The following is a 19,867-nucleotide window of genomic DNA, read 5'->3' as shown; positions in this document are numbered from 1 at the left end:
CAATTCCTGGAGAAGGCTAAGACCTGAAAGCTCTGGGCCAGCAGTACTGCCAGCAGCTTGGGGACTATGTCCTTTGTTTCTGAAGGTGGGGCTTCACAGTGTATGTCAGGACTTTGTATGCACTGTTTACCAAACTAATTAGCAAAATATACATTAATCCTGGAGCATAGCCAAACATCCCCTAGTCCTAGTGGTAAATAGAATATGATTTGTGAAATGCTGCTTTATTCCAGTGGTTTATTCTTTATTCTGTCAACTGAGTACTTTGGTTAGGTTGTATATTTGGCTGCTCCTACCAGAAGACAGATATCAGTGATTTAGTCAATTAGGAGAGTTTTTTTACTCAATAAGTAATATGTACAATTCATGGCTCACATAGCTGCACAAGGAACTGGGTTCCTTATCTTTCCTTTTTTTCTTTTTTTTAAAGAATCTGACTTTTGTCTTTATGGCTAAAGAAGCAGTGCTGTATCCCACGGTAGTACAAAGGGCAAAAGATGAGTGCCAGGTAAGCTTTGTCCTCTACAAGATTCTCTAAAGCCCCACTCTACGAATTCCACTTCCCTCTCATTGGCCAGATTAAGTCACATGGCCATTCCCAGTTTCAGTGGCGTCTGGGAAGGTAATTTTACCTGGGAACATTTAACTGTGTTCTTTTAATCAGAAGAAAGGGAGAAAGGATATTGAGGAGATAACTAGCATTTTCTACCACAAATAATAGAATTAAATTCTTCTGCCATTGTTCCTAATTGGCTGAACAACTGTGAGAAGAAATTCCACAGAAAAAATATAGTTATAAAATACATATATGGGTTATAACATCATGACAGATCACTGTATTTCTCAGATTTATTCTGTTTAATTAAGACTTTTCACATTTCATCAAAAATATTTCTTATGAATTTATCGCTAATTTACTTCCACCACTTGGGGCAGACCTGTGTACATGGTAGGCGTTCAGCATGTGTGTGTGTGTGGTGTGTACAAAATGATATATTTGACATATAACAGTGTCCTAAGCAACAAGGTAATAAAATATCATATATCTTGGTGGTTTATCAATAAGAGCCCCTCCAGTAGCAGCTAGGAAATGGTATTGAGAGGTGGGGTTTGGTCTTTACTTTGAGTGTGCTTTGTCTTGGTTATGCTACTGCATAATGAATAGTTTTCTGGTGATTTGACTTCTATAAACATTGACTTTAGGAAATTTAGAGAAATATTTCATAACAAGTGAAAACCTAGCTACATTATGATTAAACATAAAAGTATAATGACCCTATCCTGGATTGAAAAATTATTGCTGTGTCTTCTACCTCTCCCCTCCAGAAAAGAAGTTTCATTTTCTATAACGTTAGGATTTACAAAATTTCCAACATGTGAATTACAACATGGAACATGATTTTCAAATTGTATACACATTACACACACTCCCTTAAAACACAAAATAGGTTCTTCTCCACATTCTACCCCAGGTTTAGGGATATACTACTCTTCATTTCTCTTTGAGGTCAGGGTAATTTTTTGCCTATTCTTCTCCAATATTTTCTCAATAGACAGTTCACAGAATCACAAAATTAAAAGTGGAAGCCATGGTGAATGCCAGAAGATTCTGCATTTCAACATGCTCCCAGCCGATGCCAATGCTGATGGGTTCTGACCACGTTTTGAGTTAGCAAGGTGCTGGTTTTAAAACTTAGTTGCACAAAGAAGTGTTAAGTATTTGAGGTGATGGATGTACTAAGTACCATGACCTGATTGCTGTAAATGATATGGTTCCAAACATTACTATGTACTCCATGAATATGTACAATTATTGTTAACTTAAACCTGGTTGCATATGGAAATTCTAATATTTGTTCTTCTCCTTCTTCCTTCTTTCCTCCTCCTCCTTCTTTCTTCTTTTTCTTCTTCTTCATCTTCTTCTTTACAAATACTGAGGCCTAGGTTCCACCACAGAGAGGGGATTTATTTGTTGGGGGTTTAGCTTGGGCATCCAATATTTAAGAGCTCCCCTAGGTGGTATAATGTACAGCCAAATTTGGGAATCACTGCCATAAACTAGTTGGAATAGTTTTTTTCCACAAGTCTTTCCAAATGCACAATTTAGTAGACTTATCTATCTTTGTTGCTACTATGGCTGATACCAACTTCCAGGTCTTTTTTGTTCAAATGGAATGCCTAGCACAGGGCCTCATTCTTTGGCATGGGTTCAATCACAGTGTGTTGAATATATCAGCATGTGAGACACTTGTCCCACTCACATGCTCTGGCAAGAAGGGAGAAGCGACTTGCTTTTCACTGTAAACCTGGTCCAGCACATGTCTACTTACTGCAATTTCTTTGTCAGGTTTCTTTCAAGGAAGATCCCATATATATAGGGTTTAGTGATCTTGTAAACAGAAGGCAGAGAAGAGAGAGAGAAAAAAGGAGGGAAGATGACAGCAAAGAGGGAGGGAGGGGAGAGAGTAAGGGAGAGAAGGAAGGAGGAAGAGAGAGAGAAAAGGAGGACAAGGAGAGAATAGAAGAAGACTGGGGAGGAAATGAAAAGAAAGATGGCTTTAAGTTGTTAGTAGATACTAAACACCATCTGTGAGAGGTGATACTAAGATTTTGTTGAGATTAACAAATTTTTGGTCTCATTAGGAGACAGGAATCAAGTGCTTGAAAAATTATGTAAAACTATGCAATAGTTAAAGAATAAAGGGAAATAATACTGAGATAACATAACAATAATGACAGACCTATCAACCAATGAGAGTAATAGGCTGTAAGCGTGAATTCCATTTTTTATGAGGGGCAATGGTACCAACTCTGTTGCAATAGTTCCTTAGGCTTACTTAGCTCTATTAACTTAATTCAACATTAAGGATATAGGTGGCTGCTGAAGAAAAAATATTTAATCTAGTTTGTATCAAGGAGTCTTTTAGGGAGTTATTTAAATATTTATAATTATTTCCTCTAGCCTGTACCATAATTTTGCTTATAATTATTCATTTTGAGAAAAATAATTAATTCTCAAAGTCTTACTTGAAGATATCTTTTGAAAGCCTCATCCCCACTTCCAACCCTGTGATGCACATCTAGAACTTTCTTATTTGACTTGAAGCCTTGATACTGTTTTACAAGAATAAATAATGGGAATTCAATCCACTGAAAGTGGTGACAGTTTGGAATCTTGTTATCTTTTCTAAGAAATATTCTTAATTTGCTGCGTTGAACTTTGGCAATGTAAGTCCCTTTAGTGACATAAAAGAAGCCAGTCTTTAAAAGATGCTGACAGATGTGATTGTTTTTTTTACAATGGAGCTGAGTTTCCTACTCTGCTGCATGTAATTAGGCATGCAGATAGAGCTTTACTCATTTTACTAGCCCATTGGGTGGCAACTGGGACAGGGGCCTCAAAGCTCTGCTCACTAGAAGGAAACACACTCTCACTTTCTTTAACGTGCTAATGCTTCTCAATTTCTAGAAAAAAAAAACGCGTTTTGTGTGTTTTCATTTAAAAAATGGTGGACAAAACCAAGTTTGTTGTAAGGAAAACATCATTTGTACTAATTTCAAGCAACCATAATGTATCAATTTCATAAGGAACTTAGACAGTAAAGATAGGTACATGTATAATTTAAGGGCCATTATTTTTAGTATCCAAGCAACATCATTAAACAGAATGCATTATCAGCCCAGATTTCTTGGGCTGATCTGAATCTGCTCAACTTCCCTATTTTACCTTTTTTATTCTTTGCTCTTCTGTACTCATACTGCAGAAGCTAAAATGCTAGTGTCACTGAACAACTGAATTGCCAGGGTTTTCTAAGTCAAAGTAACATCTCTTTCCTTCAAACTCTTGAAATTTTCTTTGCTATGTTTAATTGGGAACTCTATGTGGCTTGTGAAATCTCTGCCTAGCCCCCTTCATCTTTCACATTTAAAAACACAGTTTAAGAACAAAACTGGGACCTCTGGGAGACAGAGAGAGCACTCGCTGGGTCCTTTTTCTTTGAGGCTTCATTTTGGCCAAATCCCAAAGGTTGGCTGTGTGACCTCACCATCACCTCCTCTGCACTAAGCAGAAAGAAAACACAGGAGTCTACATTTCACATGTGCTTGCCATAAATTCTCTATTAGAATCTCAAGCAATAGGACAAAGTAGTGAAATATGAGGAAGAAATCAAAGTGGGTGGATAAGGCCAAGGGGCCATAAATCAGAGCGAGGGCATCTCGTTTGAGGAAAAGACCATGTGATAAATGAAGGTTCACACATGGCACCAGGCTCTAACAGTAGCAACTCACAGGACCCAGACAAGGACATAGCACATGGACTGAAATTCATAGATGTGTTGCTCTGTAAGTTTGAAAGGAAACTTCTTCTCGATGTGCATGTAGGCCTGTCTTGCCCTTTCCAGATTTCTTGGGCAGGGAAATGTCCCTTGCCTGAGATCAAAGGACTGTTAGAAGAAGAGCCAACACCAGAACTCATGCCTCCTGTGTGCGAGTCCAGCAGTCAGTGCACTAGGGAGACAGCACAGTGTAGGTTCATTAGTGTAGTGGGGATAATAGGCAAATACGTACCAAAGCCTAGTTATGCAATTTACTGGTAGTGTTACCTGGGAACCAGGTCTTAAGACATTTCAAACTTTTGTTTTCTAATCTATAAAATGAGAGTAGTAATATCGCCACATAATAGTGTCTGGTACATAAAAGGCACTAAGGTATTATTAGCTCATCCTATACCTAATTGCATCTCATCAAGCCCAAGTTTGTCAGATGACCTACATATGCAAGATTATCTCTTAATTCAGTGATTATTATCTCTTAATTCAGTGATTTTTATCTGTTCTCTGCACCAGGATACAGAAATGGTTCACATTTGACTGATTTGGCTGCAGTAACATTTCTAGTAACTATAATAGCATACAGTGTTCCCTCCTACTGGTAAGAATACATTCTACTTTTAAACTAAAACTTGACAGGCCTCTTATAGGCCATGCCAACACTTTGAAAATAAAACTCTTGAAGTTTCAACAGAAATATATTTTTACATGATAGGAGGAAGCCTTCTGGAACTTACCGCTTACATGGAGTGAAGGAGCTGCATCAACAATGGGGCTGTTATGAACTCGGGCTCCACACTGTCTCCTAAAGGGATTAGACAGGTCTCATAATGTGTCAGAGGCAGAAAAAAGTGACCCAAGAAGGGGCTAAATCCTTAGTTCTCCTTAATATTTTCCCATGTCAACACTGAGATTTGAGAAGGCAGAAGGAACTGACTTACTTTATATACTTGTCTGATCCTTTAGTACTTAATGAAATATAGAATGTTTTATTTGACCCCTATGGGAAAACTGCTAAACTGAGCAGTTTGTTCCTGAAATCAAATATCAGCAATCAAAATACTTGCAAAGTCCCTTAGAAATCAGAACATCACAGATTTGTTAGAAAGTAGGTGCCCCAAGCTTATAGGTGGCTGTTAACATTGTTTTATTTCCTTTATACAAAAAGTAGAAATGACAGAAAAAACACTCTTGACAGAAAACAATACCACCGACCTGATCTCATGAAAGAGCTGAGCCAAATCTGCCCACATTATGGGGAAAGGGAAGTTCAATCAACATTAGCAAATACTCATGCAATTGATGAAATATAAAATGGCATCAGTGGCTTAGTGAACGTCCTGTGGGTAGGGTGAATCAATCTACTCTTAAAAAACATACATTTTCCCAATCATGCTTTTAAACAGCATCTTTTAAAAAAACAAGTTATATATACAGATATCACCCCAAAATGAATCTTTTACAGTCTACTACTATAAATTTAAGGCATCCTGATATTCTGTTCTTCTGCTGGTGAGGCATTGTTATCATGGTTCTCTTTCCACAGAGGATAGTCCAGAAATTTCCAATAATTTCCAAAGGGCATCAGTGGGAGAAAATTTAAAAAGTGATTTACAAGAAGAGTTCTTTTGACTCTGGCTCAGCAATGTGCTTTATGCTGTAGGATTTCTTCATTTTTCTATTGATGTCATTATGCCTAAGCAGAAGAGAAACCACAGGCCAAAATTAGATAAAACTATGGTCAAGTTACAAGACAATACCACTAAACAGCTCACCAAAAAATGGAAATTATCCTCACACAAACCACACTGAAGAACACTTCATTCCAATATGCAAATTATTCTCTTTTCATATAAACTACTCTTTAAACAATGAAAGCAATAGTCATGTAATAACACACACTTACTAAACACTCTTTAACTCAGCTATGGAAATAATTTCTCAACCATACTGATTGAAATACAGGCATTTTACAGTCAAGGGAATTTTATCAGAGTTAAACAAGATAGGAAGTATAGTATTGTTGGCTGAGTATAAACAAAATATTTTTATTTTATTTAGATAGATTCACTGGTGACACTTTTATTCTCCAATAAGCTTGAGCCTTAAAAGTTTAAAGAAGAATGCTTTTTGGTTTGTGATTACTGAGTAACAGCATGTTGAAAGATCATAAGTAGATAAATCTATGGGAAAAAGAAAAAGCTAACGAACAATATGCTCCTTTTCTCTCAATACTTGATACCTACTAAGTCTGCGGGAAAAGAGTACAAACTTGAGCCTTGGAACAGCTTTGCTTTTCAAACAAATTTTCCCTTGGGTAGGTGCAATCATTTTCATGAGGTATTACTCCCATTCTGGGTGTAAAATCTTCAGAGGGGAGCTATCTTCTGAGGGTGGACAAGGCCACATATTACTAAATTACTTCTTGTTGCTACACCAGACAAAAACACTTTCTGGGAATGATACTAGCTATTATGAGACCACATTTGGATGCAGGAGGACCCCAGGCATGGCTCCAGAGTCTCAAAATTGTGCTTGCTCACAAAGACCATGAAGCCTATTTTCAGTGTGCCGGAATATATTTGATCATCATCATCATCATCATCATCTGAAAGTTATAATTCTTATTTTAATTTTTCCTCTAACTGGAACTTTAGAGACCTGTCCATGGGCAAGAAAGGGAAAGGGAAGAAGGTGAAATAAAAATCTAATTGGCTAAAAGATGTGCTAGGGATTCCAATTAAACATGATGGATTGAATACACACATTTGTCCTCCATATCCTGCAAAATAACACTGAAATAAAATAAATAAAAAAGGCACAAATTTAGATGAGTAAGGGAAATGGGAGGAGAGGATACAACAGACAAAATGTCAATGGTATTTCAGAAACAGAAAGGTGGATGAACATTTAGAATTGATTTAGCAGAGCAGAAAAAGCAAAAACCCAAGTGTACAGTCAGGGAATCCAACTAACTGATTTGCACTGCCAGATGCAGGAATTAGAAGCACCGTGTACTTCTGAAGATGATAGCAACTATGTTAAAGAATGAAGAAGCTCTTGATATACTAACACATAAAGTCCTCCAACATGTCAGGTGAAAAAAAGCAAGAAACAAAACTGTGTGTACAGTACGACACCTTTATTGTAAAAAGGAAGATAAAGATATGCATTTGTATTTGACTGCAAAAATTTAAATAAGATTTGCACCTGAAACTCTATAAAACCCAGGCACGGTGGCTTATGCCTGTAATCCCAACACTTTGGGAGGCCGAGGCAGGTGGATCAGTTGAGGTCAGGAGTTTGATACCAGCTTGGCCAACATGGCGAAACCCCGTCTCTACCAAAAATACAAAAATTAGCCAGGTGTGGTGGCTGTAGTCCCAGTTATGGAGGCTGAGGCATAAGAATCACTTGAACCCAGGAGGCAGAGGTTGCAGTGAGCCAAGATCACACCACTGCACTCCAGCCTGGGTGACAGAGCAAGACTGTGTCTCAAAAAGAAAAAGAAAAACAAAAACAAAAACAAAAAAACAAAAAACAGCTATAAAACAGGAACAAAGAGAAGACCAGTAAAATGATGTTGGAAATTAATATTATTGTAACAGAAATAAAAAATTCAATAGCAAGATTGAAAGGCAAGTTTCAGTAAATATATTAGAGATTCAAACTAGAAAAAGTGAAAGTATGAATAAATAGAGAAGAATCGTTAGAAAATCTGAGTATCAGTCCAGTGTGTCTAACATTAGAATAAGAGGATTTTCAAAACAGGGAACAGAGAAATTGGAGAGGAGAAAATTTTCAAAGAAATTGTACAAAACATTTCCCAGAACTCAAGTACTGAGGGTTCCAGATTGAAAAAGCTTGCTGAGTGCCCACAGCCCAGGAATGAAAACAGACCCACATCATGGCAAAGCATCAAAAAATCAAAATATTGGAGATAAAGAAGAAATCATAAAATCTTCCAAGCCATTGGCAGAGAAGAATGGGGCTTCTCAACAGACACATTAGAAGCAAAAGAAAATGAAATGATGTGTTCAAGATTCTGAAAGAAAATAATTTCACACCTAGAATCCTATACTGAGTCAAACACTCAATCCGGTAAATTGAAGATATTTTCAGACTGTCAAGGTCTCAAAAAAATTAGCACCTATTTACCTTCCTTGGGTGGGAAGATATATGACTGAAGCACGAGAATAAACAAAATAGAAAAGAAAAGACAGGTTCAGGAAACAGAGTCTAAACAGGAGAGAAGCACAAGGAATTCCCAGGATGATGTGCATGAGAGACTCCGGGATGATAGCTGTGTGGCAGTGCCAGGAGGCAGCAGTGAAGATGGGGGCAGGAGGAGGGGTCTCCATGAACAGAGAGAAACTGTCAAACACCTGAGCTGTCTGAGGGTACTAAAAGATGGTTTGGTCTTCAGCACAGTGTTTAGAAATGCACTGTAAATTAGGAAACCAAAATTATTTCCATGGGAAACATAAAATTGTATGAGAAAGAAAATATAACATAGGACAACACAATGAGTCCTTGTGATTAATATTTAAATAACCATAATGATAATTAACACTGAATACTGATTTAGCTCTTTAGAGTGATACAACTATATTCATGGGGGTGGGAGGAAGAGGAAGTAGGAATGTGTGCATGTGTGTAGGTGTGTGTGTGAGAGATAGGAAAGACAGGGAAAGAGAGAGACAGAAAAAGAGAGAACAGGCGCAGTGTTGGATTGTTGGATGCTAAAATGGAGCTAGACACATTTGGCTCATTGTTAAAAATACGGATTTAGGAGCCAAACTGACTAAGTTCAAATCCTGGCTCCACAATTTATTGCCATCATTACTATGTAACCTTGGGCAAGATATGTAATCATTCTATGTCTCAGTTTCCAATATGCAAAATTAGGATAATAATAGTATCTGTTTGGCTGGGTGGGGTGGCACCTGCTTGTAGTTCTAGCTGCTCAGGAGGCTGAAGTGGGAGGATCTCTTGAGCCCAGAAGTTAGAGAATTCTGTGAGCCAAGATCACACGACTGCACTGCAGCCTAGGTGACTGAGCAAGACCCTGTTTCTTAAAAAAAAAAAAAAAAAAAAAGTATCTGCCACATAGTGTCATTGAGAAGATTAAAATAGTACATATGTGTAAAGCACCTGAAATATTCTCTGGGATACTGTACGTGCTTTATAAGTGTTTATAAGTGCTATCATTTTGATTTTCTATAGTAGAATGCCAGCAGATAACAGGGATACTATTTGAAACTGAAAATCTGTATGAGCATGTTACTTAGAAATAGAGAATACTAGAGAAAACACCTGAAGGAAAAGCGAGTGGTTGATTCAAAAGAGTGAGGCTAGGGAAGGGGGTGGGTTTGGCACAGGGCACATCCAGTCTTTATTATAATGCTAATATTACTCTTATAAGTATCTATATCACTTTAACAATAAATTCAAATAGAAAATTTAAAAGAAGGTTTTTGTCATAGTCTAATGATAATAAAGTTTAGACTTTGATGGGCATTTCTGCTTTAATATAAGAGGTGCTGTGGTCAAAAACACTAAAATGAGCACTCTTTCTGCAGGACAAAACCCGTTATGATTAGAGCTAAGTCTGTACCAAGTAAAATATTAACTTGAGGCATTTATCTGAAAAATATCAGGATAATTCAATCCTCCCTGAACCCTTCAATTACCTAGTCCCAAATTAACAGTATTCAAAGAACGAAAGTGTTTGGGTAATTCTGGCATGAATTATTCAGATAATTTGCTGCTCCTCTATTTCATTTTTGGATATGAAATCACATTCTGAGTGACCAAAATTGGAAAGAAAAAAAGCTTAAATTTAAATAACAGTTTTTCAAGTGTTCTAACTTGCTGACTCATCTAGGCATGGATTGCATATTTCCACAGTCCATGGTGACCAGACAGCAACTTACAGCATCCATGTAGAATGGTCCACGGCACGCATGGCATTTCCGCTGATAACCAAAACAGAGAAACCTTGCTGTTTTCTGTGATCTCCCTCAGAGTTTTGACTGAGAGCACATCTATAAGTCTCATCTACTAAGAAATGGGATTCTGGTTCAAGGCATGAAAACTTGTATTTGAAGTGCCCAAATGGAAACTCACTGTGGGTAGGTGGACTTGTGACCAGAAGGCCAATTGATAAAGAACACACCATTTTTCCCCGCTGTGGGAAGATAGGCTCAGTCCTTTTTTTATTTATATTTTTCTCTCTTCTTCCACTTTTCCTCTCTCTAGCTCCGCCTCTCTCCAAATATCTGTGAAGTCTCCATCATGCACCAGGCACCAAGCAAGACACTGGGAGTGCACGTGGAGTACAAAGGTGCTATTGGGGGTCGCTATTTTCGTGAAGCTCTTAGGCCTTTTTCACAGAGCTTGCCACGTTTTACTTGAATCCTATTTTAATTCTCTCTTGATTATGATCTCCCTGAGTGAAGGAACCAGGCCTTATCCTGGCAGAGCAAAATGTGTGGCTTAGAGCTGAAAATAGTTGCAAAGAGTGGCCCGGCCATCCAGGGATGTGGCATTGGGAAGACAGTCCATCCGCGCTGTCCTCAGCATGGCAACGAAGAGCACCAGTGACTGGCTGGGGGAGGGATACTTGAAGGCACTGGAAAGTGGCTGTGTAAAGTCTCTATTTGGTATTTTTAAACTCAACTAACCTATTGCTTCTTTGAAACTCCAGCCTTAAGAGATACAGGCCGGCTCTGTTCTTTTAATGTACAAAGATGCCTCTAGTGGTGGCAGACGTGTGGTGCAAATATGACATTAATAGAACATGTATCTGCTTTGAGGTCACACAATTCAAAACTGGATCTTTGGGGAATAAGGAAAGGAGGGTGGGGGTGGAGAAGTGAGTTGTCCTTAGGTTTTCTGACTATCCTTAAATCAGGAGTGGCTTGTTGAAAGCAAGTGGTCTGGTGGGAAGATTTTGGTATCCAAGGCAGTTCTCTTCCTATTATCTTCCTACTGTTGGTTCATGGGTGTTCACAAACTCCACACGTTCATTTCCTGCCTCCCTGGAATAGTGACTTAAGAGAGTACGAGGGTCTTCCCTGCCTTTTTTATGTCTCAACGTATCATACTTTGATGCTAACTAAACTGTTTCACTGTCTTCTTGTGGTGCAATCTGCTTTCTCCTTTTCCCAGTGTAAGGAGCTTATGAAAAGACACCCCATTTGTGCATCCATCTTGGGAACTCTGCCAGCCTCTATAAATACTTTGCTAAATTGTGCTTAGACACTGGGAAGATATGATCATTCTGGCTTCTCATAACATGGACATTTTTTCTTTATACACAAGACTCTGCCTTATTGGCGACAATTCCCTGTAATTCTACTGTGCAATGGTCAATGGAAACCCCCAAACCTGGCACATTTGAAAGAAGGAACAGTCACTTAATTCACGTGAAGAAATAGTTCAAGTTTAGAGCCTCCTCCTCTTCTCCAAGTCATAGTATAAAACGAGGGTTTTCTTTCTGAAAATACTTTGAAACTATAGGCGAGGCTGAGGTGGGTGTGGGCAGGACAGAGAACACAGAACACCTAAGGAAGCATGAGGAGGCAGGAAAGAGACAGAGAGTGAGAGAGAGAGAAAGAGTTGGCCAGGTTGGGTGGGGACACAGACAGAACACTTGGGGAAGCATTGGTGGGGAGGAACCACGGAGCACCTGGGGGTACACTGTGGGAGAGCACAGAGTACCTGGGGAAGCATGGGAGCTGGGAGGATCAGTGCTGCGCTAAGGGTTTCTGGAGCAGAGGCAATCACCCAACTTCAGGTACCTGGCTGTTGTCTTTCAACTTTTGCTCATTGGGCATGGAGCCTGATGCCAGCAGGTTAGAAAGGCAAACAGAAAATTATACTTCCGTTCAGGGCTTAGAACATGAAACTACAGGCTGGGTGCGGTGGCTCACACTTGTAATCCCAACACTTTGGGAGGCCAAGGCAGGTGGATCATCTGAGGTCAGGAGTTCAAGACCAGCTTGGCCAACAGGGTGAAACCCCATCTCTACTAAAAAGACAAAAATTAGCTGGGTGGTAGTGGCATATGCCTGTAATCCTAGCTACTCAGGAGGCTGAGGCAGGAAAATTGCCTGAGCCTGGGTGGCAGAGGTTGCAGTGAGCCAAGATTGCACCACTGCACTCCAGCCTGGGTGACAGAGTAAAACCCTTTCTCAAAAACAAAACAAAACAGAAACAACATGAAACTACAGTTTCTGAGCAAAAACTCAAATGTCTATAGTGTTAAGCATCAACTACTTTACTAAATACTTTTTCATTAACAGCACTTTAACAAACTTTTCTGAACTGTTGCATTGGTAAGATTTGTCTGTCTCTGGAAGGATGCACTCAACATATATTACATAGTTTGGTAACACACCTACATGATTGAGTAGGTTTATCATTATCCTTTCAAGAATCAAGCATATGAGTTAAAAATAATGTTAACATTTTAAGGTCAAAAAATGAAAGCAAGATTAAAATATGGTTATTTGATAATATATAGAGAATGAGGGCAAGGACACATTTGTTCAGCAGCACCAGGGTCTTGTTGCACTGGCTGCATTTTCCCATCAGGATTCTGGAAATGCTTTTTAGTGGGGCTGAGGATATGCTCTGGTTGGGAGCAGGTTTCAGCCAGGGCCTCACCTTTACTTCCCAATGTCTTCCACATCTTTGTTCCTTTTTCTGTTTAGTATGATGTCCTGGCAATAAGGACAGAAATGTGTGTTTGTGTGTGTTACGGGTGGGGGAGTGATACCCTAAACTCTGATGCTCTAATGGGCACAGCAGATGACCATTACCATAGCAGATGTCATCTCACTACTGGCGAAGCAGACCAGTCTCTTTGAAGTGGCTGCTGAACAACCTTAAGATCTATGCAAAATATTTGATACCAGCTCTTGGCTCTCAGTATAAAGTTCCCAGTGTGGCTAATACCTTGGCAGTAAAACGCACACTAATGGTGTTTATTGCTTTATGATTTTTAAGGACTCTATGCTAATGCTGGTGCTAGGATTAGGTGTTTCCTAACCCCTCAGGCAACTGTGCCACTGTGGTCAAAGTGGGTGTTACTGGTGGTGGCCAGGGATTATGCCCTTTTGCCTATCAGTAGCTGGAATCAATGCTCACTTTGTGCCCTAAAGATCTCAGATGGACTTAAACTCTGGGAAACGAATGTTTCACTGGCATTTTAAGACAAGTAATTGCAAACATTTCCTTGGAGTTATAATAACTTAAAAACAACTTGCCTTTTGTAAGATAAAGTAAAGATAAATCTGCTTGTTATAAACCAAGTGATTCTCTGCAGTTGAATCACACTGGGGATGCTGCTCAAAGGAATAGAGTTGAATCTAATTTTAAAGGGCATTGAAAAGAAATTTAGATTTTTGCCATCAAGCTGTGACCAATTTAGAAAAATAAATAGCAAACAGAGCCCTCACAGAGCAGACATTCTTTAAAATGTTACATTTATTGTCCCTATTTTTCCTTTATCAGAAAAAAATAACAATTTCCTTTAACTAAAATGGAATTCCAATGTATTCCTGGAACCAGGATCCATTGCCTCACTCTTTTCCCCAGGGATATGCTGATAGGGCCATGTAGAGGCAACAGCATTTGGCCCCAACTCCAACCCAATGACTGCCACTGGCTTCCAAAGTCATACCACTCTGGGCATCCCTGCTACCTGAGAGGAGCCATTTGGTGGTCAAGCAAATTTTGGGGCCAAGATTTGGAGTCATAGCTGAGAGATGAACACTTTAGCTCCTTTCCTTCTTGCAGTGGGGTCCCACAGGCAAAATGAGGCAAGCCTAGGTATTTTTCAGGCCCACATTCCCACTCTAGTCTTAATTTATCAGAGGAATCTTTATTTCAGCCAGAGAGATCCATTCTTGTTTTATCTCAGGAGTGAACCGGCCTAGTTCTCTCTGTCTGTGTGTGATTATGAGTGAGTGAAACCTCTCCTTTCTAGCATGAAAGAACTAAGGTTTCCACTTCCTATGGAAACACATGCCAAATGACAACCATGATAAAGTATAGGTTAATTTACAGGGTAATGAGGAGAAGGGGTCAAGATGCTTATTTAAATACATTTAATATTTTTATTTTGGGGTTTCTAAGTATTTATTGTTGAAATTAAACTCTGTTAATAAGTAAAGCCAGTGAATCTAAACTGAGCCTTTAGAAGGACTTTTCCTTAAGCTTAGAGAGGGAAAGTGTTAACCTAGCATCAGATAACTGAGTAGCCCCATAACCTCATTTTGTGCTCTGATTTTTGTAATCCTATTACAGCAGATGTCTCAGCTTTGTTCCCACACCAACACCCACCCATCCACCAACCCACATGCATGCTTTGGAGGATTTTGGAAGGTGCTGAATGGCATGTTATAATTTTTCAATTCGTTTAAATATTTTAAAAGTGATAGTCTTTTATGACTGGGTGCAGTGGCTCACACCTGTAATCCCAGCACTTTGGAAGGCTGAGGCAGGTGGACCATTTGAGGCCAGGAGTTTGAGACCAGCCTGAGCAACGTGGCAAAACACCATTCTACTAAAATTACAAAAATTAGCCAGATGTGGTGGCACAGGCCTGTGATCCCAGCTACTCGGGAGGCTGAGGCAGGTATCGCTTGAACCCAGGAGGCAGAGGTTGCAGTGAGCCAAGATCGTGTCACTGCACTCCAGCCTGGGTGACAAGAGGGAGACTCTGTCTTAAAAAAAAAAAAAAAAAAAAAAAAAAGTGATAGTCTTTTAAAATGGGTTTAGGGATGTAACTCTTCTGAAATAAACCAATTAAGGCAGACTGGTTTCATCCCACAGGGAAATGAAAGCTATGCTGCAGAAGAACTTTGTCCAAGGAAGTGGCCCAGCCACTGGGGACTTGATTCTCTCCTTTCTGTGTTATGTAGTCCATGCATTTTGAATTGTAAACGTCTTATTTGAGAAAGGCCCTTGTTTTATTAGCGGGCACTCATAAACCTGGCTCATGGACTGAAATCATGTTCATAATGCTAACATAGAGAAATTTCAGAATGGCAAGGCCTTGTTTCTCCTGAGATCAGCAAAATGGTAATAAAAGGAGCTTTTGGTTTGTAATCAGCACTGAAATAAAATTAAAGCTCTGTTTCAAAGTTCCAGTTCTGATTGGAGGCTGACTCACTCCACCATGACAGGAAATTTAATTTCAATACTTTCTTAATACTTGACTCCATTAAAACAAAGATTGAAAGCCAAAGTCAACTAGGAAATACAGCAAAAGTTTGTGAACTGAGCAGATTCTTCTGGCTGACACTGGAATAAAGCCTGCAGACTAGCGACCTAAGACCTAGTTACCATTACATCAGTGCCTGCTTCTACTTGGGGGAATAGTTGTAATTTTCTTCTTCCTTTGTGTTATCCCTGATGAAAGGTGCTCCAAGTCCATGATTTAAAAGCTCATGCAATTCAAAGCAAAGCATGTCAATGCCACACAACACATCTCCTAGCACCACGTACCGTGCGTCGTAATGCAGATGCTCTTCAATCAGCATGTTAGAGGAAAGATTGATGCAGCTGCTGTACATTTCCTAGAGAAGTGCAATTAAAAATCATCTGAAAACATGCAACAAGCTCAGCACATGCACAAGTCCCAGTAAACATGAAGCATGCAGGAAGATAGATTAGAGGACAGTGGCTTAGTATGCACTTTAAGGAGCATGGGCAACTGAGATGATTCTTCTTTTACTACTGAGCAGCAGAACCCAGTAAGTTACCTGGAAAAGTTTGATTTGAGTGACTTAAGTTTTGACACATTTAACCCAAAAGGTCTGGTGTTTTGGGCACAAGTATGCCTTTTCTAGCTGAAACAAATACATGATATAGTCTTCTATAACAAGGACAATTTACAGAGGAAATTGATATATAATTTAAAATTTGGTGTTCAATTAATTAGAGAAATACTCACTAAAACTTGATTTTGGTACCGCAAAAAGAATTTGGACAGTACTTAGACCTCATTGTAATGGGATTCTAACATTATAGCCAATGATAAATTACAAAGATTCTGCAGCTCCACTGGGTGGTTTATCTGGATCACATGGAGAATGATCTAGGTCATTCCATTCCACAGAGAGTTTTGCATTTTGGCTGCTATACCATTTTTTAATGGCATGGCAAGCTCAAAGCTTGCAGGAAACATTGCCTAAAAAGATGTTCATATCTCTTATCCACTGGATATAAATCACAGATTATAGTGCATGGGTTTCCAATGAAGGCAATTATAAAATGTAGTTCATGGCATTCTCTGCCATCCCCTGTGGACTGGCAAGCACTTCAGGCTCCTATAGGCTCCAATCAACACTTAGGAGTCTGTGTTGTAAAATACCTATGTGGAGGTCCCTGTGGTGTATTCATTTCAAAGGTCATCTCAAAGTTGTGTAGTTAAGTCTTTGGCAATAGAGCATCTATTTATGTACTTTTTAATTGGGCCTGAGAATAAACTATCCCATCACATGAAGAGAACAAACTCTTCCTTGGGACAAAATCAGTGCCAATGCAGGACTGAACTTGCGCTAATTGGTGGTTTCATCTTGCAGAAATGCCTCCAAGTCTACGACCCCAACACCTAAAGATTATGCCATTTAGGGAAATTTAGCGGCCAGAATATAATCTCTTATGTTTTTTTTTAACCTTTCTCTCTTAGAGTATTTTCCAAAAGAAGAGCAAGGGGTATGTATCTAACATGACATGTCTCATTAGACACATGAATTTGGCTTTTCATGCATCCATTTGGATTTTTTTTTTCCTGGGGATTCTCTCAAGGTAGTGTGGGCCCACAATCTGTAGTATTAGGAACAACATAATCCATTTGAAGGAAAAAAAAGAATATTCTCCAAATAGCACTTACTGCCTTATTCTTTCCTTTGCTGGCGGAGCTGGCAGGGTTTCCCTTGGCATCTGTTGTCTTCCTCCCAAGTGAGGTCAAGGGCAACGTAGAGGTTTTCAGCTGGTTGGCTGCCTGGTAGTTATTATTATTGTTTTGGTTGCCACTTAGTGTCTCCATGATAGATCGAAAGGCTCCAAAAGGCCTTTTCAGTTGATCCCCTGATTCGTTACTTGTGGAGGTCCGCTGGAGAGTCCTGCCCTTATCTTTGTCTTTTTCTCCATTCAGTTCAAGGCTAGGCTGCTCCATCTGCACCACAGGCTCCTCAAAGGTAACTCTCAGTTTTAAGTTCTGAGATGTCCTGCGCTTGGAAGATGGAGACTTGAGGGCACTCTTGGGACTTGTGGCAACTTTCTGGGCAGTAGTGCTGTCAGGGCTGGGCTGTGGAGGGTCACCAGAGGGCTGGTTTGGAGGAATACTCCCTGAGCCTGGATACTGGGATTCTAAGTCTGGTTCACTGCTCTCTGAGGTGGGAGATGGGCTATGGCCGTCCAGGGATTTGGAGGCCTTGATGCTGAAGGGAAACCTGCGTCCGCCTGATGCCAAGGTGTGTTTCTTGATCATCAGGTGCAGGCTTTCTGCACTGTCCATACTCTCTACGCTTTCTACAATGGGCTGTGGCCTTGGTCGGTCAGCCTTCCTCACTGGGGTATTCTTGGGGTCCTCAGAGTTGTTGGAGTCCGTGTCAGACTCACTCAGTGACCTCTGCATCAGCTGTCTCAGCCTGGCTAACTTCAGTTCCCTCTTCTCCAGTGGGATCTTTTTAGAATTTCTAGAGGAAGCCTGAGCATCCTGGAATTCCAAGGACAGTTTTTCCTGGGTGCAGACATTTTCTGAGATTTCCTTTCCCAATAACTGGCGTAAGATTTTATCAGAATCTTCGTCTTTTGCTTTGGGTCTAGCCCGGCTGGAGGCTGACAGACTTCCAAGAACCTGAATCCCCTCTTGGACTCCTGGCTTGCTTTTGGCTACAGAATCATCATCTGCATCTGGAGATTTCCATTGGGACTTTCTGGAGGCAGGTGAGGACGGTGAACTAAAAAGAAGATGAAGGACATATGAGATGATTTCCTACTGGGTTGAAATGACTCAGCCACAAGTCACTCACTACATGGTCTTTACTGCCACTAATAATGTACAAGTAAATAAGAACAGAATACAGACAAGTACATAATTTATTTTCGAAACAATGTGCAAATACTCCGTAGTATCAGCTATAAGGTGCCTTATGCCTTCGGCTATAACTACCATGACTACTAAATTTGTCTGTTTTACTGTTTATACGTCAATTTTGCATAAATTTTCTCAGTTAATTCCATTTTCAATAAACTTATCAAGCTATATATATATATATATATATATATATATAATATATATCTCCTATTCCCACTTCACAGATGAAGAATTGAAAGATTCAATTCTTACAAAAGAGTAAGTGACTTGTTTATAGTCGTGGAATGAAGAAATAGCAGAATCAGAGAATAGAGTAGGTCTTCAGACTCTAGGTCCAGTGCCTTTTTCACTGTGATTTCTCATTTTTATTCCTCTTTATAAGAAGAAAATGTTTTCTGTTGTCATCCTCTTAAAATATATCAAAGAAAGTTCAGAAGAAGGCTTAACAATTTAGGATACTTAAGAATGCTAAACAACAATGTGCTGGTATTACCTGGGTGAAGAAGGGAGTGACTTGCCCTCTGATTTCTGGGCTTCTAGAAATTGTTGAAGTTGGTTCTGCAGCGTGACACGTTCTACTGTTTGTCTGGGGAAAACAACCAAAACACATGAGGTCTCTGATACTGGCTACTGCTATAAATTAGGGTGTATAATTTTTTTCATAATAATTTCCAGTGAGTTGCAATAAATACAAAAGCCTTAAAATGTGCATAATATTCATCCTTACAGTTCAGAAATTTTCCTAAGGAAACAATCAAAAGTACCCCAAAAAGATATGTATTGTCAATATTAATGAAAAACTATAAGTAACCTAAATGCTTATCAGTAAGTCTGAGTGAACAAATTATAATTATTTCTATAATGACAGCTATTAAAATGATAATATGTTTGAGTATCTATGGACATAGAAAGTCTTCCTAATTATGTCTATATAATGTAGATATAAAGCATAGTTTCATATATATAAATATGTATATGTGAAGTATACTTTACTTTCATTAAATAAAAAAGGAAACTACAAAATACTATTTGCAGTATACAATCTCTGACTTACTATACTTTAACTTGTGATTTTTCAAATTTACAGTGGTGACAAAGTGATATGGATTCAGTAGAAACTGTACTTTGAGTATCCATACAGCCATTCTTTCTCACTTTCAGTATAGTAGTCAATACATTACATGGGCTATTCAAACTTTATCATAAAGTACAATTTGTGTTAGATGATTTTGCCCAACTGTAGGCTAATGTAAGTGGTCTGAGCACGCTTAAGGTAGGCTAGGCTAGGATATGATGTTCTACAGGTTAGGTGTATTAAATGCATTTTTACCTTATGATATTTTCAGTTTGTGATGTGTTCATTGGGATGTAAACCCACGGTAAATTTAGGAGCATCTGTAATCTCATTTTTTTTTGA

General features: G+C 39.1%; 1 protein-coding gene across 5 annotated transcripts in view; it reads right to left on the bottom strand.

Moving 5' to 3' along the window:
• Nucleotides 1-2,959: 2,959 nt before the first annotated feature.
• Nucleotides 2,960-19,867, bottom strand: part of SNCAIP (synuclein alpha interacting protein) — a 147,753-nt gene continuing 130,845 nt past the window's right edge. For 3 of the 5 annotated variants that reach the window (XM_024247116.3, XM_063724237.1, XM_063724238.1), the window contains 3 exons: nucleotides 18,944-19,036; nucleotides 17,242-18,313; nucleotides 5,171-6,027 (listed from right to left, as the gene is read on the bottom strand). In XM_024247116.3, coding sequence (XP_024102884.1) covers nucleotides 6,022-6,027; nucleotides 17,242-18,313; nucleotides 18,944-19,036 — 1,171 coding nt within the window. In that variant the 3' untranslated portion in view covers nucleotides 5,171-6,021. Of the gene's footprint in view, nucleotides 4,510-5,068; nucleotides 5,137-5,170; nucleotides 6,028-15,851; nucleotides 15,923-17,241; nucleotides 18,314-18,943; nucleotides 19,037-19,867 lie in introns of those variants that run through there. The other 2 variants (XM_054555874.2, XM_054555875.2) reach the window with 1 other exon arrangement.

Source organism: Pongo abelii, chromosome 4 (genome assembly GCF_028885655.2).
Source record: "Pongo abelii isolate AG06213 chromosome 4, NHGRI_mPonAbe1-v2.0_pri, whole genome shotgun sequence".
Taxonomy (NCBI): Eukaryota; Metazoa; Chordata; class Mammalia; order Primates; family Hominidae; genus Pongo; species Pongo abelii.
Note: the sequence above shows the minus strand (reverse complement) of the source record. Positions and strands in the feature narration are given on the sequence as shown.